General features: G+C 36.6%; 3 protein-coding genes across 7 annotated transcripts in view; 1 reads left to right on the forward strand and 2 right to left on the reverse strand.

Moving 5' to 3' along the window:
• Positions 1-41: 41 nt before the first annotated feature.
• LOC110831660 (uncharacterized) lies at positions 42-12,471 on the forward strand. 4 transcript variants are annotated; one of them, XM_087359567.1, is made up of 10 exons: positions 42-247; positions 1,734-1,794; positions 2,176-2,306; positions 2,892-2,990; positions 3,560-6,623; positions 6,777-10,363; positions 10,951-11,108; positions 11,212-11,416; positions 11,539-11,661; positions 11,919-12,471. In XM_087359567.1, the coding sequence occupies exons 1-10, from the start codon at positions 192-194 to the stop codon at positions 12,034-12,036; spliced, it is 7,602 nt and encodes a 2,533-aa protein (XP_087215693.1). In that variant the 5' UTR covers positions 42-191; the 3' UTR covers positions 12,037-12,471. The 4 variants fall into 4 exon arrangements, with proteins under 4 accessions (XP_087215693.1, XP_021923597.2, XP_087215692.1 ...); XM_022067905.2 differs by having other exon boundaries at positions 3,560-10,363; XM_087359566.1 differs by lacking the exon at positions 42-247 and adding an exon at positions 511-754 and having other exon boundaries at positions 3,560-10,363.
• Positions 12,472-12,946: 475 nt separating this feature from the next.
• LOC110831678 (abscission/NoCut checkpoint regulator) lies at positions 12,947-20,018 on the reverse strand. Of its 2 annotated transcripts, XM_022067943.2 has the most exons (8): positions 19,682-20,000; positions 18,651-18,832; positions 17,661-17,904; positions 16,887-17,069; positions 15,854-15,990; positions 15,173-15,263; positions 14,833-14,895; positions 12,947-14,152 (listed from the first exon to the last, which is right to left on the reverse strand). In XM_022067943.2, the coding sequence occupies exons 1-8, from the start codon at positions 19,727-19,729 to the stop codon at positions 14,000-14,002; spliced, it is 1,101 nt and encodes a 366-aa protein (XP_021923635.1). In that variant the 5' UTR covers positions 19,730-20,000; the 3' UTR covers positions 12,947-13,999. The 2 variants fall into 2 exon arrangements, with proteins under 2 accessions (XP_021923635.1, XP_087215700.1); XM_087359574.1 differs by lacking the exon at positions 14,833-14,895 and having other exon boundaries at positions 19,682-20,018.
• A 180-nt stretch (positions 20,019-20,198) lies between these two features.
• LOC110831677 (uncharacterized) overlaps positions 20,199-25,076 on the reverse strand; it is a 170,703-nt gene continuing 165,825 nt past the window's right edge. The window contains exons 10-16 of the mRNA XM_087359568.1: positions 24,954-25,053; positions 24,349-24,505; positions 22,753-23,828; positions 21,824-21,988; positions 21,381-21,533; positions 21,075-21,150; positions 20,199-20,642 (exon numbers count right to left, since the gene is read on the reverse strand). Coding sequence (XP_087215694.1) covers positions 20,557-20,642; positions 21,075-21,150; positions 21,381-21,533; positions 21,824-21,988; positions 22,753-23,828; positions 24,349-24,505; positions 24,954-25,053 — 1,813 coding nt within the window. The 3' untranslated portion in view covers positions 20,199-20,556. The remainder of the gene's footprint in view (positions 20,643-21,074; positions 21,151-21,380; positions 21,534-21,823; positions 21,989-22,752; positions 23,829-24,348; positions 24,506-24,953; positions 25,054-25,076) is intronic.

Genomic DNA, 25,076 nt, shown 5'->3' on the forward strand with positions numbered 1-25,076 from the left:
ATTTACACATTGTTGTCGATTTGTTGATACGGATCTTACACATTTTTTGTCACTTTTTCGTAACACTTTTTTGCGGAATGACCCTTCCATATAGACGTATTTACGTCAAAAAGTGTTGGTTCGGAATTGTTATCCATACTAAATTTCATGAAAATCCTTACAGCCACTATCTAGTTATTAAATAAGTACAAATGGTTATAGATGACGAAGAGATCATGTTGGGTTCAGTTAGACTAGGAAGAGTCAGGTTAGTGATGTGCAAGCGCAGAGGATCATCAAATGGTCACTTGTGGCATAATGTGGATACAACATTTTGTGAATTTCTGTCCAGTCATTTTCCAGTTCTTAAATACGCAGTCTGATAACAGTTGAGAAGAGGCTTGGTTAATTTTGGTTGGGTTTAGGTTATGTTGTATTTGGTTATGTTACGTTGGTATTGCGCTTGCGCAGAGGACCATGGGTAATAGCGTCAAAACCATTTCACCTAACAATGGAACAGTCATGGTTGTGTTATTGAGTTTGTGAGGAAAACATTTAACTTCATTCCGTTGTCGTTTTGTTCAATGCTAAGATTATCACGCCAATCTAATTATTAAAGTTTGATCTTTATGTACATGTCATGCAGCATGCCCGAGCGTATCACTTTGAGTACGACCACCCTACCATGCATTTAATTTATATGTAATCATAGTAGATGGCAGCAATTTCCAACGATTGAAATCCATGTCAACCTTCATGTTTACTCTATGAAACTGTATGTGGTCAACAACATTATTTAAATTTTCTATCTGCAAAACTTAAAATTTGTAAAATATAATCCATATATGCCAGTGGTTTAAGTATCTCGTTCTTATTTAGTGTGACTAGAAATTACTTTGGTTCCATTCATTTATTAGCTCCGATTTGTGGTATTATCAGCGTGATTGTGTTGGTAAAATGACACATATCACCGACATGTTGGTAACAATATAGTTGAAGTAGCCAATGAAAATCAAGTTACAACCGGTGCTGAATTTTAAATGCTGGCTTAAAGTTTTGTCTGCTGGACTCTTCGTATTAACATTATAGTTTTATGCTGTAATTTAATTAGCTGGGATGAGTAAAGATAGGGCGGTGTAAGTGTCTAAAGATGTGTAAATTAGGCTAAGTATACGATATTTATCTGTATATAAAATTAATAAAACTTTGTGTTACTATGTATCGTTCCAGTTTTAGTATATGATGGAACGATACATAGTAACACAAAATACAAACTTCACGATTTAAAATTGGAAGTCTCAGTTCAGAATACGTACTAAAGACGTTCATGTATAGTCTTTATTTGAGGCAATTTGTTACAAGAAAGAAGCAAGGTGTATCCACATCGAGCTTTAATGTAGTGGTGTAGATGACCTTGGGGGGGGGGGTGAAAGTCCCTTGCATTTCTTCCCTTCAGTTTTTCTAGCATTGGTCGCCGTAATTGTCAACGTTCGATAACTATTGGGAATTCCAAGATTAGTCATCATAATTGTCGATAACTGTTGGCAAATTGATATTAAATATGTGCATCAGTATCAGGATTTTGATTGTGTTCACATCTGTATTTTCCAACCTATATCTTATGTAAAATGTCCCATCCTTAATTGCTTTACTTAAAATATTAGGTAATCAGTATTGTTTCTATACAGTTACTTCTATTATATGCATATATCTTAATCATAGACTGCTCATAACCTTATGAAATCTTTTTTCAGTTTATCCACTCAGTTATCACAAGGAGACAAAGGCAGCAGGGGCAGTTCACAGACATTTTCAGTAAGTGTTAACACAAAACTAGTTAACATAATTAACAATATGACCACAGAGTCTGTATGTTTTAGAGACACTCAAGTCCCTGTTTTATTACAAACGAAGACAAATTTGAGATTACTGAAACAACTATGAAAGGGTATGAACAAAATTCAGCACAGTTTTTTTAATGATTGGCAAACCTATGTATAATTTAATTAAAATTGGTACTAGTCTGTTTGAAAATGGAATGTTTATGCTGTTTTGGCAAAGAATTATCAATTATTCTTCTCTTTGTATTCTCCTGTTCTTTACTCCTCCAGAATTTCTGGGTCTTCCTGAGCTACAGTTCAGATGTTTAGTTACTGTATGTGTCTTCGCATACATTATATTGTTTTCACTTTGTAGATTTTGAAGCCTCCAAAACATCGCGGACCATTACAAGAGTTGGATTTCAGATTTAACACTGATGAGGATGCAACCTCTTCTAGTCAGTCATACAATAAGAGAGTCAGCTTTCATAGATCTGTACAGACCAAGTGAGTATACACATCACCTTATAACTGAGCCATTATGATTTTCAATTTAGTAACCCATTTCTGTACCACATAATTTCCTCTTCCATCAGAGTCACTTGAAAAGATCATATCTTCCTCACCATTTATTACATTCTGAAGAGGAATAGATGATGTAATCTACTGACCACATATAATTCTGTGCTTTTAACAAATCACATTTCATTCATTTGTGAACCTCTTTGTCCTACTTCTTTCTCCACCCCACCTTAATATTTTGTAATTCAATATGAGTATATGTTACAATTCCAGTTTCTCCCCTTGTTAAAATAGGATTTTGAGACAAGTTTTAATTCATAATGAAATTAACATTTCATGTTAGTTTGCTGCAAACTTTTTTAAAGTGAAAGTTAGTATTTTTCTGAATATTCTGTCTTCTACACTGTGTAGTCTGATAGTTTACCAACGTTTCAGAGGTCCTTGCTGCCGCCGTCATCATGGTGCCTCACCCATCTTTGCACTCACTGTCGTGAGAACCTCAAATCTTACTTAATATTTTTCTGGACATGCTACACTACTGCACTTAATCAAATGTTTGTTATTACACAGGGAGTTCCATGTGGAAGAGGCTGTGACAAATTGGGGGTTGACTTATGAGGAGACTTTTAAGAGTTCTTCTGATTCATCTCATCAGACTGACAGTAGCAGGTAAAAAATTGTGCTGTCGCTGTGTAACTGAATGTTGATACGTTGAATACCGGCAGGATGCAGTTTCTGCTATAGTAAAACCTGCCCATAAGAAATGCCATTAGAAAACTGTCAAATTCTAAAGAAATACTCAGTACTAAGATTTCCGTCTTCTGGGTTGTTGCGCTGTGTAGTCTGGTCGATGTTAACCAACGTTTCAGAGGTCATACTGCCTCCGTCATCAGGGCCATCATCGCCCTGATGACGGAGGCAGTATGACCTCTGAAACGTTGGTAAACATCGACCAGACTACACAGCGCAACAACCCAGAAGACGGAAATCTTCATACTCACCGCTGTGAAAACCTCAAATCTTAAATACTCAGTACTACTGTATATGCAGAAATATTGCAGGTATCATAATAAATACTGTTTGCTGTGTACACATATGGTTACATTTTCATGATTTTCTTTTTCCTCCTAATTTTTGTCTTATTACAATTAACTCAGATATGACTAAGTTATTTCAGTGTTTTCTTAACGTCATCCTTTAATAGTCTGATTACACTGCGATCTAATTTTGTGTTTCAGTTGTCCATCTGGCAGTAAAGTTACTATTTTTGATGGTCAACTAAACAGCCACAACCTAAAAACACCAATCCCTCCGAACTCGGATACAATAAGAGATGTCTTACGAGAAAGAGAAGGAATGGATCACTGTGAGAATAATCTCAGATTTCATGCAATCAACACTGATGATGGTGACAGTGATGATGAAAATTGTCTCCCTCTGATGCACATCTTTAATCAGTCAAATTATATGGACTTTACCAAACCACTTGATGTTAATCTGAATTTAAATCAAAACAGTTTGTTTGATGATAACAACATTGGACTGACAGAACCTTTGAAATACCATATTGGCCTCAATCAAAAATGCAATTTTGGATTATCTACAGTTCTTGATCAGGAACTGAAAACAACAGAAGAAATATGTACAAAGTTAGGAGGAAAATTGCTTGATACACATTCTGAATTCCAAGACTATACAAAATCACAAAATAAGGCAAAGGAAGGTTTCAGAGGTTTTGTTGGTAACAAGAGTGCAAGCATTGCAGAATCAGATTGTTCAGTGAAGGGATCTGATGAAAGGAGTGTTTATTTGTCTGTACCAAATGATATCTGCAATAGAAAAGTATTTTTCAACAAGTTTCCTACTACACACTCAAAGGAAATTTCAAATATTGATGGAGAATGTTGTATTTATTTCCCAAACACAGGAATACCCACTCAAATAAATGAGAGTGACATGAGCTTTACGCAAGTGGTTTCATGTAACCAAAATAAGTATGAATTGGATAACAATGGTCCAACCTTTCAGCCATCCCCAGATTGTGCCATTAATTTAGATGAATATGAAAATTCTGCACTTAATCAAAGCATGGAATTAACTAAAACTCTTCGAGAAATTAAATTCTTCAACAATATGGAAATGTTCAAATCAGATCTACCATATGACAAAATACAAGAAACTGGGAAGACAGTTATTCGTGCTAGTGAATTTGGTACCTCAGATTTCCAAAGCTTCAATAAAATAAAAGACTCTGGCAAAAGTCAAATGATGGATGTTTCCAGTTTGTTAACACACGGTTGCATCCAGGGCTCAGGAATCACGAACAGCGCGATTCCGAACAGAGTGTGCTTGCACAACACTAATGACGGAAATGTCCAAAACATGGACTCGGCTAAATTTCTTGGGAATCCTGTACTGATATACAGAACAGAAACTGATGAAATGGAACTCACATGTGAAAGAACACAGACCTCCAACCCAATAGAAGTAACTAATCACAATGATATGGAACTGACAAAGGAAATTAAAAGGAAAGAAATGTGTAATCCTGGAAATATGAACAAGTATGTCAGTGACACAGCACTAACAAGTGAAAGCAGACAGAAGGATATGTCCAGGCCAATGGACGTGTCCATACATAGTGATAGTGATAGTGACATGGAGTTAACAAATGGAATAGAAACATGTAATCGTGGAGAAGTGAACAAATATATCACTGACATGGAACTAACAAGTGAAAGCAGAAAGAAGGAAATGTCCAGGCCAGTGGAGGTGTCCAGACATACTGGCAATGATAGTGACATGGAATTCACAAATGTAAAAGAATGTACAGAAACATGTAATCGCGGAGATGTGAACAAATATGACGAAGACATGGAATTAACAAGCGAAAGCAGACTGAAGCAAATGTCCAGGCCAATGGGGGTGTCAAGCCATATTCTTAACACCACTGATATGGAATTAACTAGCGGAATAAAGTGGATTGAAACATCTCATCCAGGAGATGTCAACAAACGTATCAATATCATGGAACTAACAAGTGAAAGCAGACAGAAGGAAATGTCCAGGCCAGTGGAGGTGTCAAGCCATATTCCTAACACCACTGATATGGAGTTAACTAGCGGAATAAAGCGGATTGAAACATCTCATCCAGGAGATGTCAACAGACATATGAATATCATGGAAGTAAGAAGTGAAAGCAGAAAGAAGGAAATGTCCAGGCCAGTGGAGGTGTCAAGCCATATTCCTAACACCACTGATATGGAGTTAACTAGCGGAATAAAGCGGATTGAAACATCTCATCCAGGAGATGTCAACAGACATATGAATATCATGGAAGTAAGAAGTGAAAGCAGAAAGAAGGAAATGTCCAGGCCAGTGGAGGTGTCCAGATATACTGGCAATGATAGTGACATGGAATTCACAAATGTAAAAGAATTTACAGAAACATGTAATCGCGGAGATGTGAACAAATATGTCGAAGACATGGAATTAACAAGTGAAAGCAGACTGAAGCAAATGTCCAGGCCAATGGAGGTGTCAAGCCATATTCTTAACACCACTGATATGGAATTAACTAGCGGAATAAAGCGGATTGAAACATCTCATCCAGGAGATGTTAACAAATATATGAATATCATGGAACTAACAAGTGAAAGCAGAAAGAAGGAAATGTCCAGGCCTGTGGAGGTGTCAAGCCATATTCTTACCACCACTGATATGGAAATAACTAGCGGAATAAAGCGGACTGAAACATCTCATCCAGGATATGTCAACAAATGTATCACTGACATGGAACTAACAAGTGAAAGCAGAAAGAAGGAAATGTCCAGGCCAGTGGAGGTGTCCAGACATACTGGCAATGATAGTGACATGGAATTCACAAATGTAAAAGAATGTACGGAAACATGTAATCGCGGAGAAGTGAACAAATATGTCGAAGACATGGAATTAACAAGTGAAAGCAGACTGAAGCAAATGTCCAGGCCAATGGAGGTGTCAAGCCATATTCTTAACACCACTGATATGGAATTAACTAGCGGAATAAAGCGGATTGAAACATCTCATCCAGGAGATGTCAACAGACATATGAATATCATGGAAGTAAGAAGTGAAAGCAGAAAGAAGGAAATGTCCAGGCCTGTGGAGGTGTCAAGCCATATTCCTAACACCACTGATATGGAGTTAACTAGCGGAATAAAGCGGATTGAAACATCTCATCCAGGAGATGTCAACAGACATATGAATATCATGGAAGTAAGAAGTGAAAGCAGAAAGAAGGAAATGTCCAGGCCAGTGGAGGTGTCCAGATATACTGGCAATGATAGTGACATGGAATTCACAAATGTAAAAGAATGTACAGAAACATGTAATCGCGGAGATGTGAACAAATATGATGAAGACATGGAATTAACAAGTGAAAGCAGACTGAAGCAAATGTCCAGGCCAATAGAGGTGTCAAGCCATATTCTTAACACCACTGATATGGAATTAACTAGCGGAATAAAGCGGATTGAAACATCTCATCCAGGAGATGTTAACAAATATATGAATATCATGGAACTAACAAGTGAAAGCAGAAAGAAGGAAATGTCCAGGCCTGTGGAGGTGTCAAGCCATATTCTTACCACCACTGATATGGAAATAACTAGCGGAATAAAGCGGACTGAAACATCTCATCCAGGATATGTCAACAAATGTATCACTGACATGGAACTAACAAGTGAAAGCAGAAAGAAGGAAATGTCCAGGCCAGTGGAGGTGTCCAGACATACTGGCAATGATAGTGACATGGAATTCACAAATGTAAAAGAATGTACGGAAACATGTAATCGCGGAGAAGTGAACAAATATGTCGAAGACATGGAATTAACAAGTGAAAGCAGACTGAAGCAAATGTCCAGGCCAATGGAGGTGTCAAGCCATATTCTTAACACCACTGATATGGAATTAACTAGCGGAATAAAGCGGATTGAAACATCTCATCCAGGAGATGTCAACAAACATATGAATATCATGGAACTAACAAGTGAAAGCAGACAGAAGGAAATGTCCAGGCCTGTGGAGGTGTCAAGCCATATTCTTAACACCACTAATATGGAAATAACTAGCGGAATAAAGCGGACTGAAACATCTCATCCAGGATATGTCAACAAATGTATCACTGACATGGAACTAACAAGTGAAAGCAGAAAGAAGGAAATGTCCAGGCCAGTGGAGGTGTCCAGACATACTGGCAATGATAGTGACATGGAATTCACAAATGTAAAAGAATGTACGGAAACATGTAATCGCGGAGAAGTGAACAAATATGTCGAAGGCATGGAACTAACAAGTGAAAGCAGACTGAAGCAAATGTCCAGGCCAATGGAGGTGTCAAGCCATATTGTTAACACCACTGATATGGAAATAACGAGCGGAATAAAGCGGATTGAAACATCTCATCCAGGAGATGTCAACAAACATATGAATATCATCGAACTAACAAGTGAAAGCAGACAGAAGGAAATGTCCAGGCCTGTGGAGGTGTCAAGCCATATTCTTAACACCACTGATATGGAAATAACTAGCGGAATAAAGCGGATTGAAACATCTCATCCAGGAGATGTCAACAAATGTATCACTGACATGGAACTAACAAGTGAAAGCAGAAAGAAGGAAATGTCCCGGCCGGTGGAGGTGTCCAGACATACTGGCAATGATAGTGACATGGAATTCACAAATGTAAAAGAATGTACGGAAACATGTAATCGCGGAGATGTGAACAAATATGTCGAAGACATGGAATTAACAAGTGAAAGCAGACTGAAGCAAATGTCCAGGCCAATGGAGGTGTCAAGCCATATTGTTAACACCACTGATATGGAAATAACTAGCGGAATAAAGCGGATTGAAACATTTCATCCAGGAGATGTCAACAAACATATGAATATCATGGAACTAACAAGTGAAAGCAGACAGAAGGAAATGTCCAGGCCTGTGGAGGTGTCAAGCCATATTCTTAACACCACTGATATGGAAATAACTAGCGGAATAAAGCGGATTGAAACACCTCATCCAGGAGATGTCAACAAATGTATCACTGACATGGAACTAACAAGTGAAAGCAGAAAGAAGGAAATGTCCAGGCCAGTGGAGGTGTCCAGACATACTGGCAATGATAGTGACATGGAATTCACAAATGTAAAAGAATGTACGGAAACATGTAATCGCGGAGAAGTGAACAAATATGTTGAAGACATGGAATTAACAAGTGAAAGCAGACTGAAGCAAATGTCCAGGCCAATGGAGGTGTCAAGCCATATTGTTAACACCACTGATATGGAATTAACTAGCGGAATAAAGCGGATTGAAACATCTCATCCAGGAGATGTTAACAAACATATGAATATCATGGAACTAACAAGTGAAAGCAGACAGAAGGAAATGTCCATTCCAGTGGAGGTGTCAAGCCATATTCTTAACACCACTGATATGGAATTAACTAGCGGAATAAAGCGGATTGAAACATCTCATCCAGGAGATGTCAACAGACATATGAATATCATGGAAGTAAGAAGTGAAAGCAGAAAGAAGGAAATGTCCAGGCCAGTGGAGGTGTCAAGTCATATTCTTAACACCACTGATATGGAATTAACTAGCGGAATAAAGCGGATTGAAACATCTCATCCAGGAGATGTCAACAAACGTATCAATACCATGGAACTAACAAGTGAAAATAGGCAGAATCAAATGCCTGCTGAGTTTACTACTAGAAATATGGGCAACTTAGAATTTATAAATGAAGTAAGAGACAGGACATTCATTAATCCATCAACAGTAACTAATTTGTCTACCAGAGATATTACAGACATGAAATTACTTAAAGTAAATGAAAAGGGAATATATGCTCAGTCTGATGAGTTCAATGAATTTGCCAGCTCCAATGACATGGTGAACAGACACATTGTACATCATAAGCAAAGTGACATCCATATGGAGACATGTAGTGGGACAAATAATGCTAGTGGCACAGAAATGTGGAACAAAACACACAGAGTAGCATTTAGTCCAACCTCATTGTCAAAAGAGGGACAAACAGAAGATGTAACAGATGTGTCGTACCATTCACTGAAGTCTCGTAACATGAAAACAACTAGTAATGTTAAAGAGCTGCACAGTATTGATTCAGAGATAACACAGTGTTCTGAACCTATTGCACTTATTAATTTGAGTGCTAATATTAGTACTGACAAGATGAGTCCATCTGAACCATCTACAGTACATGCACTTGGAAGTAACACATCCAGAACTACTGAGGTTAAGAAATTTGACAACATAAGTAATTCTGTATACCATGATAACAAACAGTTTCAAAATGCAAAAGAGTATTCAGTGGATAACATACAAATGTTTAGGAGCCATGAAGAAGATTCATTTATATTGGAAGAAATGGGCTGTAAACATGAACATACCATTAAGCAGCCTGATTTGAATGAATACGCTGAATCTAGCGACCTAAGTGTGAAAGTGGACATTGAAACACAAAAGAATTCCATGGAATCTACCGAGATGGAACAAAACCTACGTTGCTCACTACTTCAAATTACACTAACATCCATACCAGATGAAATGGAACTGAGCATCGTCAAAAATCTGTCATTTGAAACTAATGAATCTTGCGAGGAACTTGTTGACAGAGTGAGAGAGGCAGATGAAATCATAAGAGAAAGTATGTGTATGACATCATATGAATGTGCTGTGCCTGGTAACAGTCAGTCTGCACAGTCAGATTCTGAAGAGACGGCATTACTGCCACAAGAACTGAACATCAGTAAAAATCCTGCAAATGGACCAGTTACAACGAAGCAAGAAAGTGCTAAAGAGCACTCAGAAGCAGAAACAATTGCAAACAGACAACGCTGTAATCTAAATGGGATGTGTGCTAAGTCTCGTATCAATCAAACAGATGAAAAGATTAAACGAAAGGAATTATTGAAAGACACAAACGAAGTTGTACCCATGTCTTCAGTGGAAGAACAGATTAAGGCAAAAGAACAGAGGTCAGTGATAACTTGTTACTAATACTAGTTTACAGACTATTTATTAGCATAATTATCCTGATTTTGCCTGGAATTAAACACATACTAATAATGGTATTTCATATGGATTTGTGATATTTATTTCTGATCTGCAAAAAATTTGACACATATATAAGCCAACAAATGGCTGTTTCACTTTAACTCAACCACATTTAAGTGTGATCACAAAAATCACTTCAATCAGCTTTATTATCTGTGTTCTTTTGATTTGGATGAGTCTTACATGATACTCTGACGACCCGTTCTTCAAGTGCCTGAGCACTGCGGGTCCCAACTTTTTGTTGGCTTTGATCTATAGACATTCGATAGGACTCCTTGGATGAAGGATCGGCCCGTCACAAGGCCTCTATCTGTACACAGGACAGCACGACACAGAAAAACGTGGACAAACATCCATGGCTTGAGTGGGATTCGAACCCACGGTCCCAGCGACCAAGCAGCACAAGGCCCACGCCTCAGACCGCGCGGCCACTGTGACCCCGGGATGAGTCTTATATGCTTCAATTGTATCTTCCCCTTGATGCCAGTTACAATTGTTTCTTCAACAGGTCTGACTGTCTATGGAATATTAAGGAAATGAGTGATATGCTTTGGTCCTTTCAATTCTTGTACAAATCACTGGTGCTTATTCTGAAACTTGATCCATGTGAGATGCAAGGTAGCGGCAAACTTGTAACTGATATTCAGCTGATTTCACATGCCACTGGTGAGTTATGTCTGTTTACAATAAATTACTCATTTTATATTCTTATTCTAGCATCATCTCCATTTGCTATTCAGTTTTACTTGTATCATATTTTTGTTTTCAGAAAAGGCAGATCCTCTTGTTAAATTCGTACATAATGTTCTTCTGCAAAAATTTCAAATTCAAGCACTGGATTCTACGTGCAAGACAACTCTGGATGTGGCTGAAGTCTTGGAAAGAATTTCAGCCGAAGTTAAGAAAACAAAAATATTTGTGAAAGATTTTATTGAACTGGAAACCTTGGACTTGATACAAATAAATAACAACTGGTAAATTTATTTTAAAAATTTAACTCTGTTAGAGATTTACTGCACTGGATTACTATAGAATCTAACTCGAGTCAGATAAGAGCAATCGTTTAATATTCTGTTCTCTTCATTTTTATTTCCAGTGTATCATTTGATATAGCAAATTTGGACATCCACACGTGGTTTCGTATAAATGTGAAAATAGACACCTGGGAAAATATTTCACCTGCTGATGTGTCTGTTGAAAATGTGGTTGGTAATGTAAGGTATGTTTATTTTAATCGAATAGAAATTTAATCTGTTGCATAATATGAATTTGTGTGCTATTCTTGGTTACTAACTGGACTAAAATACAGTTCCTTCAACATGCCCCATGATTGCCAGTATTCAAATAAGTCCCATTTTTATCGCTATTATATTTTAATTATTATAACTTTGTACTGAATGTAAATAAGAGCAATGCAATGTAGTGTATAAAATATGTAATTAGATATCCATTTATTGAGGGTTTTTTTATTTTCAGAGAATATGAAATCAAAAATCTAGTGACAGCAGCAACCAGAGGTCCAAACTGTCTTAGAGATTATGTCAGGATTATTAAAGAGTATGTGAAGGTACTTGCTAAAAACAAATGCACCTAAAATTTTCTATACTCGCATTAAAAATAGGAAGGTACGATATCTCTCGGAAGTGGATTGTATATAAACCAGGACTACACAACAGAAAAGAACACTGTGCGTAATAGCTATAACGCATATACAGAGCGTGAATGAGACAAGTACAAAGTTTACTTTAACTTAATATGGAAACTTCAACATATAACCTTAAACTTTTTCTTACAGGCCACATGGGATAATATGAATCTCAATGTGGAACAGTTTAAAGTTTGGTACCCAATGTCATAATTTATGGTCATAACATATGTAATTAGCTTCAAAATTATGGGCTAAACTCATTTTTAAATAAAACTGCTTCAGACTCATTGACAAAAATCTTAATGGACCATAAATGGTCGAAAAGTTTGTATGTTTCTTATACTTAATGGTACTGAATAAAAGAAATTAGTTTCTCTTTAATCGGCTTTAAATTCCTTATTATATCATGAACTGAAGACCCATTTTGCGAAAGATTATAATTGTGAAATTCTATGATATGATCTCCTGAGATAGAAAAATTTAATGGAGTTATGTGAGAGATACCCTGGTCCTCCAGGTTGGGGGTTGGTCACAAGGCCAACAACCTTGCACCGTAAAAAGGAAGATGTTTCGAAACCTCAACCTCGGACAGACTGACCTAACAGAGGACCAAATGGAACAGGAGAATTGAGAACCATAGAAACAGAAGAAGAAGAATGTGATATACTGGAGTTGTGATTCAACACCATTTTATGTAAAAAAAATCACATAGTTCAGATTATTCTCACATCACATGCCCTGTGCTTATGATAAAACGTTTCCTAAAACAGAAGGATTTCTTGGTCTCTGGGCGAGAGACTTTACTGTAGTTTGCAGTTTTTTTTATAGAAGATAGGAAACAGATTAAACTAATGAATTCCTCCTAATGTCTTTATTAATACAGTACTAGTTAGTGTTCATGTCATATAGATAATATGTTCACAAAATTAATAATGCTCACAGTTACATTTGGGTCGCCTGAAGTCCGAACAGGGGCCGAGTGCTGCTGAATCTCCCCCACACCACTTATGCCCTTGACCATAAGACAAGAAATACAACATACGTAGCCACAAAATTTTTGGTGAAATATTTTACAGTTGAAATAAATAGGTAACACAGACTTTAGTATTTTATTAACATCTGATTTGTACTGTATTACTTCAAAACACTGCACTTTTAGTACGAACTATTTTTATGATACAGAGGCCTATATATATATATGTACTTTCATATGGTATATCTTACTTATAAAGAGGAAAATACGAGGTCTGATAATGACTTGGTATGTACAGAATTATGTGATTACATAATTCAATATCTTTCTCTATAGAGTTGCTAAGACTGAGTTTGTCTTGTGGTTGAACACTGTTTCGTTAGCCCACAAAAGCAAATTAGAAAAGAAACTTGCTCACAACCTTCAATGGTCAAATTATCTTCCAAGCACGACCCAGTCTCGCAAACAACTAGACTCTCCAAGACTGAAAAGCATGCAAACGTCAAAATCAAAACTGTGATGATCTGCATTTTAAATTACTAATTGGTTCCTCCAAACTAGAAAAACCAAGAATAGTCCCCAGGCCGTGCAGTATTGAAAAATACTCGACAAATGGATTTTGCATCATAATATTATCTTTTCAAATGAGCTTTCTGTATACAGACTTTTGCTGCCGAAAACAAGGGTCTCATTTTGAATAACTTGGAGATATTCAAAGCAATGTAACGACAGTATGTTTGAAAAATTATTTATAGTAATAATTTCAGGTAAAGCTGAGATGCTGGGAATCAAGTACATTGAGAAGTCAAGAACATTCTTGAGGTTAAAAAGGTCCCCCACAAATCAGTCTAATTAATTTTAATATTTTATCACTGAAATATATAATAATATGCATCAAACATATAATTAGGATAATACAACTTTCAATTTAGAATTTCACTTTTTGGGTGTGAAAGGCACATTCCTGTGATCCTGATGCCACTCGTTATGTACTTTGGTGTAGCAGCTCTTGCAGTAAACATCACCATCACAGTCTAAGCATCTGATCTTTGGATTTTTGTCACAAATGACGCACCATACTAGCTCTTCCTGCAAAGCACAAAGCAAAAATGTATAAGAGCCAAGATAGAGTTACAGTAAAAAAGAAACATTGTCAACAAATTCTAGGAAAAATAAGCGGAGAGATGACTGTGTGTTCACAAATTTACTTAATAGTCCGTGATGCAGGGAGGGAAGAAAGTAGAATTCATTGTCATATTTACAGGTTTTGATCAAATCTGATATTGGGACCACCGAATGAAATCCAAGCTAAACATATCAGTTAGAGTCTGCAACAAGTTGACAAAATGAGATTTTAAGCTTTCACAGCAACTGAATGAATTAAATATTCTCAGGCTATGAACTGTGTAAATATGGAGGTAAGATCTAATATTCTGGAAACTGACTCTGCCTCCATATCGAGGTTGGCGTGCTATCATGTTTCCTGGTATGAGGCAACTATTTTTCATCATACAGAGAGCAAAAATATAATAAAAACTATGAGCCGCACATTGAGAACCCCTGTATTAAATAATACAAATTTTTGAACAGAACAATGTCATTCCTAAAGTGTATGTAATAAATACACACAAAACTAAACTTTCAAAATGAAACAGAAGGGATACAAAAAACTAATGTTCTTTGGCAAATCCTGAGGCCTTTAGCCTTTCATATATGCTGGGTCACATCAAAATATTTTCTTATATGTTGTATTTTATTACTGTCCTCACCTCTTCCTCAATTCCTTCAGAATCATCCTCTAGTTCTTCTTCTAAAGCCACTTCATGAAGAGCCTATAAAAAAATACTGGCATGTTACATCACGACCGAGGCGAAATGTTATATAAAACAACCAGTGACCCCAATGTTCTATTTATTACAGCACCGTCATGTAGATAACCACTGGCCTTTGTCATCAATCGAATGAAAATTAACACACTGCAATTTAAATTTTTAATCAAACTGTAACATATGGCATTTATACCTGACGCATCAGAAAACTGTATGAAAGGTTAACAGGTCAAACAGCGAAGTGAGAGACATCTTGGAAAATCATATTCTCTTAACTTACCTTCTGTATTGTTTCCTCTACTTCCTCATCTAAGTTTTCAGCCTCTTCAGTTGGTGTCTGAGCTGATAATTTAGTTTTTATGGCTTTCAAGCTGTGAAAATAAACAGGCAAGTACGACTTCAGTTTATCTTTAATGCTCAACTTAATACTAATAATTCTGGTACGTGCAATCTGTTATTGTCTCTAGACTTTAAAATCACAAAAGCAATTTTTTATGCTGTCATATTAATCGTGAAAAAAGGGTAGACAAGCAAAGGTCTCCAAAAAAAAAATCAATCAAAATCTGCACAGTTCTCAAGTTATGATATGACACAGCAGTGTGAAATAATGTACCAGAATATACTACTAAAATATTAAGCTTCTTCTTCTTCTTTATTACGCCGTCTCCTTTTCAGGAGGTTGGCGACATATTATGAACAGGATCCTTCCATCCTTTTCTCGGACTGGGACCTGTTCATATACGTTCTTGGCAGATGATCCAGAAGTGGTTTGCCATTGCCTTCTTCTGTGTGTGAATGGAGTAATTGTTGGGATGCCACAGAGAAACCGGGGATGCCACGGAGGAAAACTCCGTGTTGCCTAGACCACGGCCTTGTCCAACACAAGTTATAAATTCGGGCACCGCCGGGAATCGAACCCGGGGATTCAGTTTTGAGATGCCTTACTGATTACAACACTTGCCAGTGTTGAGTGTCTTTGTCCAACTTCTTCATTTCGTGACCTTTCATCTCCTTTTGCATCTGAACAAGGAAGGCATTCACATCATCTGCCTCCATGAAATCCTGACTTTCTTCAGTGTCAACCACCTCGCTCCCACTCTGTATCAATGAAAAACCACAAAACTTCACGTGAACAACATTCTGCCATCACCCATTTCCTTATTCTTGAGACAACTTATTCCTAACATGTAACAAAGTGTTTATGGAAAATTTACTGGATTCCAAGAATTAGATGTTCTTACCAAAGACAGACAGTGACATCACAAATATAATAACACACTTGACCAATGAGCATGACACCGAACACGTGGTTTTCTACTTCCCACCAAAAAAAAATACCACTTTATAATTAGTTTTTCAGTGCAATGCAGCATTCAGGAATGCCCAATTCCAACTTCATTTTAAGTCTGCTTCACATACGATGCCTCGCGTTGCTGGCATAAACATTTTTTCTCCTAACCCTCTAATTCTATTAAGCACCATCTTAAAGATACCCAAACTCACCAATCTCGGGCTCTGGTTACCTTCATGTTATTTGTTTTATACTTTTCACCAGAATAATTTGCACTTATTTATTATTCCCCTCCCTTCTGCAAGCATGACATTGAGAAGATGCACATAATTCTAGGGGGATAGACACCATTAACTTCTGCCATCATCGTAATCAATACTTATGTTGGATACTCGACTTGCTACAGTGAGAAAAAGTAGTTCTGATCACCCCTTCAAAATAAAAACAAATATACTCCCCACCATTTTTTGTCCACTAAAAATATTGCATTGATCATTAATGAATTAAATTCCCATCTGTTCTTGATAAATATTTTTGTACCTAACCTTAAATTCCTTCCTTGACAGGCCATAATAAATATTAAATTCTATACATTTCCAAATTCCCCTGGATAGTGAGCACGTCTTTATGTTGTCATGAAAAGACTAAACATTTACTAAGGACTGGTTTTTCACATTCCAGTTCGTGTATGAAATTACCATACCTGTTTATCACCTGCAGAGGTCTGACCGCTTGATGTATCTTGACCTCGCAATCTGGCGAGGCGTTGAGAAATTTCATCTACTGCATCTGGCTGTCTTGAGTCAAGTTCATATTCTTCAGAAAACTGCTTAACAAGACTATCTGCCTTTTCTTGACTTGTTCGTGTATCAGGAGGAATATAGCTCTGAGGAGCGTGAACAGAAACACAAAGGAAGCTATATCATCATACTAACCTGCAAGCATTCTACGCTGAAAGTCCAGTCAGCCCACATATTACCTGAGAAATGTCAGTTTCGAAATTCACCACCGACATATTTAAGTAAAATACAAATGTCAAATACTGATTCACTCAATAACGGCTACAAACATCAATGAAACATTTTTATCCTCGTCAGTACCGACAGAATACTTCTAAAAATGTATTTAGTCATTTGTATAAAGTGACAGACCGTACTGTCCAATCTGAAGAAGAATTACATTTTGTGAATATAATATACACTGAAAATCCCTCCAAAACCATTCCTCCACAGCACCAGTTCCACGAGTACAGTAATAAATATATAATTTGTGCCCTTCCCTCCTTTCTCTTAAATACATTTCTAATCCCTTATCCTCCGCAGTTCTTACCTGTCCTTGACATCAATCCCTCTTTTTATATTACACATCACATCAATTTTGATTTGTTTGAATTATAATTAAAAATACCCACAGAGTTTCAATTTCCATCACAAAGGACTAATTCATTTGAAACCACTCTGTTTGTGACGTCTAGTACCATTCTATTTCCGTGCAGTGATGCCACCGTAGCTGGGTCTTCTCCCTTCAGTTTTGCCAATCTCCTTGCCACCTCTTCTTCTGTGGGAACAGGTTGCTGTTTCCTGTCCTCTCTCAGCTTCTCCAAACGCTCTGCAATCTTACAGTCCACCTCACTTAGGCCCAATTTCAATTTCTGCATATGCTGATCTTTACGATATAAGGTTATGGGTGGGCGTGAAGGGTTCTCGAGGGACTCCAATCTCCTACAAAACCAAGTGAATACATCACGCCAGAAAAAAATTAATTAATTATCTTTAATGATGTAGGTAAAATTCATAAATGTTCAAGTCAATTTTTAATTCAATGAAACAAACTTGAGTGTAATTTCAGAATGAATTAAATGTAAAATACATTAACTATGTGTTACATTAAAGTGTGACAAAACACAGTTAAGAGAGCCCATAATATAATAATGCCCTTTCAGAAGAACCAAACAAAACATTGTGGTTAACCAACTAGCATTAATGCTTCATGCACACAACATAAACGTTTTGATTCTTGGCCTTGATGAAATGTTGTCATTTTTCTCAGTCCCTCAAGGCAGATGCTATAATAGTATCTTGAAACAGAACATGGTCACATCCTTCCGCAACTCATTCATAAATTAGATAATAAAAATACCTAGTTTAAATAGAACATTTAAAATCTTACTTTCAACATGATTTGCAAGATACTCCTTAAAAATGACATACGTATATGTAATCTGCTGGATGATCAGCTAATGAAATTAAAAGGATCCATGGTCACATTTCTGATATAAAGTTTTACATTTTCTCAGAGAATAATGTGGAACACATCATGAAATGGCCAATGCTGAGTATGTACCAATAACACCTTTCGAGTCAATATAAGCAACATGTACAACATAGAAACCTGTATGATTAACATAAAACTCATATGGAATATGATATGTTTTATTCTGATCAGAGAAGAGATGATAATAACTAACCTGAGAAAAGATTCTGGAGGGCAATATTCCCCTTTGAATGATTTTGGATTTTCATTCCCTTCAATAAGTGTTCCATAGCAGGATTTACACACTTTACATACTGAATTCCCAAACTTGGGAACAGCTATTTGCAGTTTCAGGCATTTACTGCAATATGAGAAGCCACAGTTTGGGCAACCAACCTGCAACAAATTTACAACAGTCTTCAGAGAAACACTATGAAATGCAAATCTTATGATGCTCCATTATGATAAAGAATGTCCCATCATTGCATAAATACTGCACACTTTTCTGTAGAAAGGGAAGAAAACAGTACAGATTCTATCTTACATCTCTGTACCCAAAGCATCGTCTACCAAGACACTTTTGCAGCAGGCCTACTCAGTTAAGAATAGGTAGCCATTTCAAATAAAATTGTCAAAACATGTGTTCAGACCAAACAGATTTCACTTCAACAAACAACCACTGCACTGCTTCAAAACTTCATCTGTTACATTACAAAGGCACAATTTGAATCTTTGTCTGTTTAGGGTAAAAAATCTTGAAACACATACTTAGAATAGAGCATAATTTATTTTAATTCCATATATCCTTCATAGGCTATAACTGAGTAAACTGTGCTTCATATATGATTACTACAATAAGCCGAATCTTAACTTACCAAAGTAAAAAACTGACCAATGATATAATGTTACGAATATTCTTATTATAATACGTGGGTATTTGTGGTATGGGATTTAACATCTATTTAATTATTTTCATGTTGTTGCAGTACTTGAGTTTGCACAGACCCTTAACGATTCTCGAAAACTATGCAACTCTCCTTCTATAATACTTACCGTAAAATTATCTTAAAAAAATTGTATTTTCTGTACACCTACAGAACGTACCAGCCTTTCGTGTCCGAATTCCTGCCGTAGATTAATACGACGTAAAACAGGAAGGCCTTCAAATGTAATTCAGACGTTACTTATCTATACAGTACAATTATAAATTTAAGTTTAAATCAACATAAACTAAATTACACTTACATCTTTATTGAAAAACGTAAATTTGCTGGAACAACCTAGACACGACATACCGGATTACTGAACAGAAAAATCTCCTCAGAAACAGTCATTAACTGATGTTAATGATTAATACAAATAATGTTCACACAGTAACCTACAACAGCAAGAAGTGACACTAACCATATAATCATAATCAAAATATATCACACGTATTACCAATCTGCAAAAGATTATATTCAGTGCAGAGTACCAACATAGATTAGAAGAAACCACGAATTAAAAACACAAAATGGCACTACTTTATAACCCGCAGCAACCTAGTAATTGAACCTTCTCAAAAAATACACTATTTAATCTGATAGTATCAACTCAAGGAGAATATGATAGGCAGGACATGTAGCACACATCGGTATATAAGGAATGCATACAACATTTTGTCAGAAATCCAGAAAGAATGAAACCACTTCAAAGACCTTGGCATAAATGGAAGGATAACCAGCTGGGGGTTACTCCTGACCTTATACTAAAACACTGACAGTTTCCAAATTTGAATTGTATAATTACAAACTTTATTAAACATGTAAAACAAAAGAATATTAACACATCCCTGGGAAAATGTCACCACTGTTAAGGCATAAACAATTGCCAAGACTCTTTCAGAAGCTTAGAAATATGAGAAGACTCATCAAAACTGAAATCAGAATTAAAACATATTATAACACTGTGTTACAGGCATTACAATTATACAATTTTCAATCTCAGGAAGAGTTAGGTCCACTGGAGGGTTCTGAATAAACCTGCTACATAACTGCATAGCTATGTGTTTGTATGCACAATTTATCTTACAATGCATTATAACTCTGCTATCATTATCACATAAATTGAGCTTGTTGCAACTAATGATGCCATGTCATGACCTGACCTTCACTCAGCTCTCCTTCACTGTGACTGTTGCATCCTACACGTGAATGATCATATGGACCTAGAAATAGAGTTTGAATACATTAACAAACCATTTAAAGATCAACTGTAAAATGTTCAATATACATCAGAAATATTCACATTTATATATCATGATTACTGGCCTCTGAATTTCCAGAAAACATATATTTTACAATTCTCTGTCCACAATTGTTCATTGAATACAACAGAGACAGAATTACTGGGGCCCTACACTATTTTGATTTCAAAGGATGCAAACAATTTAGAATAATTATTTTAATAGAAATAACAATACAAAAGAGAAATATTCAATTTTTAAATTGAAGAATATGTAATGGAAATCTGATGACTGAATTAGTAAAAATTAACAAGGCCTTGTTACACACACACACACACACACACTATTGTACAACAACACTTTTCAATCATTTCCATTATGGAATACTATTATGGCTGATTTCTCTGATATTACCTAGATTTCTCCTTGTGTGTCGCACTTCAGTATCTATTTGGGCTATGCTAAAACTGGGCATGGAGTTGTTTGTTTCCTGAAACAATTAATATTGTTTTTAAAGTGTTGCCGACCGAGAGACATTTCTCATGCGTACAGACAGATAGGTTATCATTGTTAAAAGTGTTACTAAAGAGGGACTTCTTAAAGACAGTTGTGTTAAAGAAATTCTAAATGGAACAGGAATCTGTATTTGCTTTTGCTTTGGGAGAACCTTAATTTCATATTCAGAATTTGTTTTATTGAATACAAGAGTATTATTCTTACCTCTGAAGAATCAAAATCATCTTTAACAGATGCACCTGAATGAACTACAATGCCATTAACAATCTGGGTTTTGCTAGCATGTCGTATCCAGCTTACATGTTGGCCTTTATGTAGCGTGCTATCGACTGCTACCTCTTCTTTACTGCACAGGCACTGAAATATGTGTTCAATTAATGTCAAAGAACTTCTTTGCTGTGATGAGTTGAACATTTACATTTATATTAAACATTAATGTGGTCAAATGCTCATTACTTTCACAATTCACATATATTTATGCAACAATGATTCAATTAAAATATATATTCAAATCTAAATTCAAATAAATACTAAATTTATGATGTATAAAAGTAATAATACTTCACCAAGAACTGAACTGGACATTTCCCTACTACAAAAGAGAAGCAGTACCACTCGAGACAATGTCTTGGTAAAATTCTACTTACATGTGTCCCAAACCACTGGCATTTCCATACTTCACCCACACTGTGGCTATTAGTGTGACATGAAGGGCTAAAGTGTCGATCATGAACGCCTGACACAAACAGCTCTCCCACGCTGCAGGAACTACAGGACACTATCAATTCACCATCTGAGGGTGATATCTGCTCCTGTACCACAAAATTTAATTACCATGGTAAGCAGCAGTCTGGTTACCACATTCAGACATTACACAAAGACAGCAGAGACACATACAAATCTTATTTCAGAACAGTATAATTTATGACCTAATGCCTGAAGTGCTATGTCAAGAACAGCGCAAGTGCCAAAAATATATTACATTCTTCACAGAAATGGCACTTTAAACATTCCTTAACTTTTATCATCCATATGTTGCTGACTATACACGCTGTGCATTGTACTAGCATACCATCCAACTGTCAGCTCTAGAGTGACCCCAAGAGCTATGCTGGCGGTAGCATAGCTACTGGTAGGGCCTCCCTAGCCAGATTGGTCGAGGGGGAGAGGTCAGACTAAGACAGGTATCCTGGTCCTCCACGTTGGGGGTTGGTCGCAAGGCTAACAGCCTTGTACCGTGAAAAGGAAGATGTTTCAAAACCTCGATCAAAGTCTTGGACAGACGGACCTAACAGAGGACTGAATGGAAGTGGTGAAATGAGGAGGCCATGGACCAAATACGGACCAGAGAGCCATAGAAGAAGAAGAAGTCAACTCTACAATTAAAGTTGGACTGGCAGTCCTATAGCTCAGGTGTTTAAATAACCTACTGCTGTCCAGCATACTATGTGACCACCTTTGTCAACACGAGATACTCAGTCACGAGACTAGCTATCCTAACAGATTTTCTTGATTTTTATCAGTTACCCCAAGCAACTCTGTTTTGTGGCTGATATAACGTGTATGTGGCACTTACGTTGGAAACAGATGCACTTGTAGAAGTTGTTTCAGTAGTGTTTTCATGGGGACTTGACAGAGATAAAGTTCGTGGAACTACTTCATGTTGGACTGATACGTCTTGCTGTGAAGTTGAGGAAGAACTCGGTTCATCATCCTGCTGACTTTGCACACAAACTAGGCCTCTATGTTTCTTATTCCTTATCTTCTCCATCTTGTCGTGATGTCCCGCGTCTTCCAAAATAGCATCCGTTTGAGTTTCAATGTCTATTCCTTTTATACGGCATGCAGTGTCTACTGGCTCATTTCTAATATGTGAACACTGTGGTTCTTCAGAATGAGTGTTTAACGTGTCGTATTGTGTTTCAGTTTGTTCAAGCAATGTTGTTTGCTGTCCTATGGACCGCATATTAGGTGTCCCTCTAGCAGACTTTGCCTTACACAGAGGTAATCCATGCAGTGAATCACCAACTTTGGCACCATGGGTACAGACATCGCTTAAGTCATTATTACATGCTGGTAGTGCAAGCTTCTGAGGTGGAAAACCTATAGGTGATGTACTTTTATCTACAGGGCTCCCAGACAAAATTGTAATATGTGTCTCATCCAGGTTTTCAGTTTGAATACCAGCGGATAACAATCCTTTATCATTGTGTTCCACTGATGGAATCTCAATGGGAGATGATGCTTTATCCATAGGTAACTCAGATGGAATAATCATAGGAGATGTCTGTCTGTTTACATGTTCTTTATCTGAAACACTAAAATATGATGATCCTTTGTGCACATGTTCCACTGGCAGAATACTGGTAGAAGATACTTCTCTACTCACAGGTATCTTGCCTGGAATACTAATGGGTGATGATCCTTTATCCAAACACATAGGTTTCTGGAAATATTCCTTGGAAGAAACTTTCGCCAGGCAGACAGGAGGTGTCAGAGCCACAGGTGATGTCGTTTCACGTGGTACAGTCACATAAGGATTCATGACTCTTGCACTGGGAGAATGGTATGAGTGTTTCTGTGAATGCTCTGATGAATCCTGAGACAAGGCATCCTCACTGTCAGCTCTTGATGTTTCTTCTGCGCCTCTACCTGCACAACGAAATAAAAGTTTGAATTCTTGGCTAAAAATGTTGATCACTGTCAACTCAACTAATCACAAACAGGAAAAGACAAAATTAAACATAAATAAATTATAACATTCTGTGGTAAAAACCTATTGGTTATAGCTAAACTGGCAACTGTATATAGTACACAGATAAAATAAGCAGTGGTCATAGCCTATTAGAAGACAATAGGAATTTTAAGCCCTTAACTGATAAAGATAAAGACAAAATACTAGGATACAAGCAGAAATAAAGAAGCAATAAAATACTTTGTATTTATTTATGGTATATTTAATGCTGTCATGAGCTCAGACTACTTAGTGTAGAAAACCTTATAAAACCACTTGTTCAACGCTTCATGTATCTCACTGCTAAATATATTTTCACATATTTTCTCATTCAGGCAAATGTGTTTATAATGAGTACATATATTTATGTATAGTTGCTTGGATGTAGGGATGAAACAGGAAAATAAGTATATATATATATACAGTTACAACAATTACTTGATACGTGCGAAATGTTTTCACTTGGTTCTTCCTCTTTATCATTTCTGCTTCTGCCCTCCTCTTCAGAATCCTTTAATTCCTCTTCCCAGTCATCCTCATAAATATCATCTTCATTCACACTTCTGCTATCATCTACCAGTAACATCTGTCGATCCTGAAAAAGTAATAAGGAAGCTTGAAGGAAAACTGGCAGTCTACGAACCACACTTTGGGAATCTCTGTTTTAAACTACTGTTCAAATGCCTAGTATTATTATCATCATCATAATCATCACCAACATTGTGAGAAGTGTTGTCATTGTCATTATTTTTGCTGCTGCTGCTTCTGTTCTTGTAAAAACATGATGTTGAAATTCTGTCACCCACACAATGAAACATATTTTTATTCCGCTTTATTTTCTTCCCATGAAACTTGTCTAAAAACCAAATCTGTTAAACTGACTTTCCTGCACCTTTCCTACCAAGTTCTTGTTCTTACTCTGGGAATATTCCCCATCCTGATTTCTTTCTTCATTCTTAATATACCCTCACCTAACCTCACTCTTCACAGGTAATTACATACTTTAATTGAACTTATTAATTATAATTGTAGTTACAATGTACCTTAGAATCAGTTGATGATGATTCAGTAGGAACTGATCTTATATCATCATTTTCCTCTTCAGCCTTTCCAATAGCACCTGTTATATGCTCACCTTCCACCCTACAAGAATAATAATTTTCAAA

Source organism: Zootermopsis nevadensis, unplaced genomic scaffold (genome assembly GCF_977971745.1).
Source record: "Zootermopsis nevadensis isolate Lab colony 2312 unplaced genomic scaffold, Znev_1.0 Znev_ptg000032l, whole genome shotgun sequence".
In the NCBI taxonomy this organism is placed as follows: domain Eukaryota; kingdom Metazoa; phylum Arthropoda; class Insecta; order Blattodea; family Termopsidae; genus Zootermopsis; species Zootermopsis nevadensis.

Excerpts from the sequence above, each read along its gene's own strand:
- LOC110831660 (XM_022067905.2), top strand. The coding sequence starts at position 192 with ATGGTTATAGATGACGAAGAGATCATGTTGGGTTCAGTTAGACTAGGA. Across the intron at positions 1,795-2,175 it reads GCAGTTCACAGACATTTTCA|ATTTTGAAGCCTCCAAAACA; the intron begins GTAAGTGTTAAC and ends TTCACTTTGTAG. Across the intron at positions 2,307-2,891 it reads CATAGATCTGTACAGACCAA|GGAGTTCCATGTGGAAGAGG; the intron begins GTGAGTATACAC and ends GTTATTACACAG.
- LOC110831678 (XM_022067943.2), bottom strand. The coding sequence starts at position 19,729 with ATGTCGTGTCTAGGTTGTTCCAGCAAATTTACGTTTTTCAATAAAGAT. Across the intron at positions 18,833-19,681 it reads TTACGTTTTTCAATAAAGAT|GTTGGTTGCCCAAACTGTGG; the intron begins GTAAGTGTAATT and ends AATTTGTTGCAG. Across the intron at positions 15,991-16,886 it reads CCTCTGCAGGTGATAAACAG|AGTGGGAGCGAGGTGGTTGA; the intron begins GTATGGTAATTT and ends TCATTGATACAG.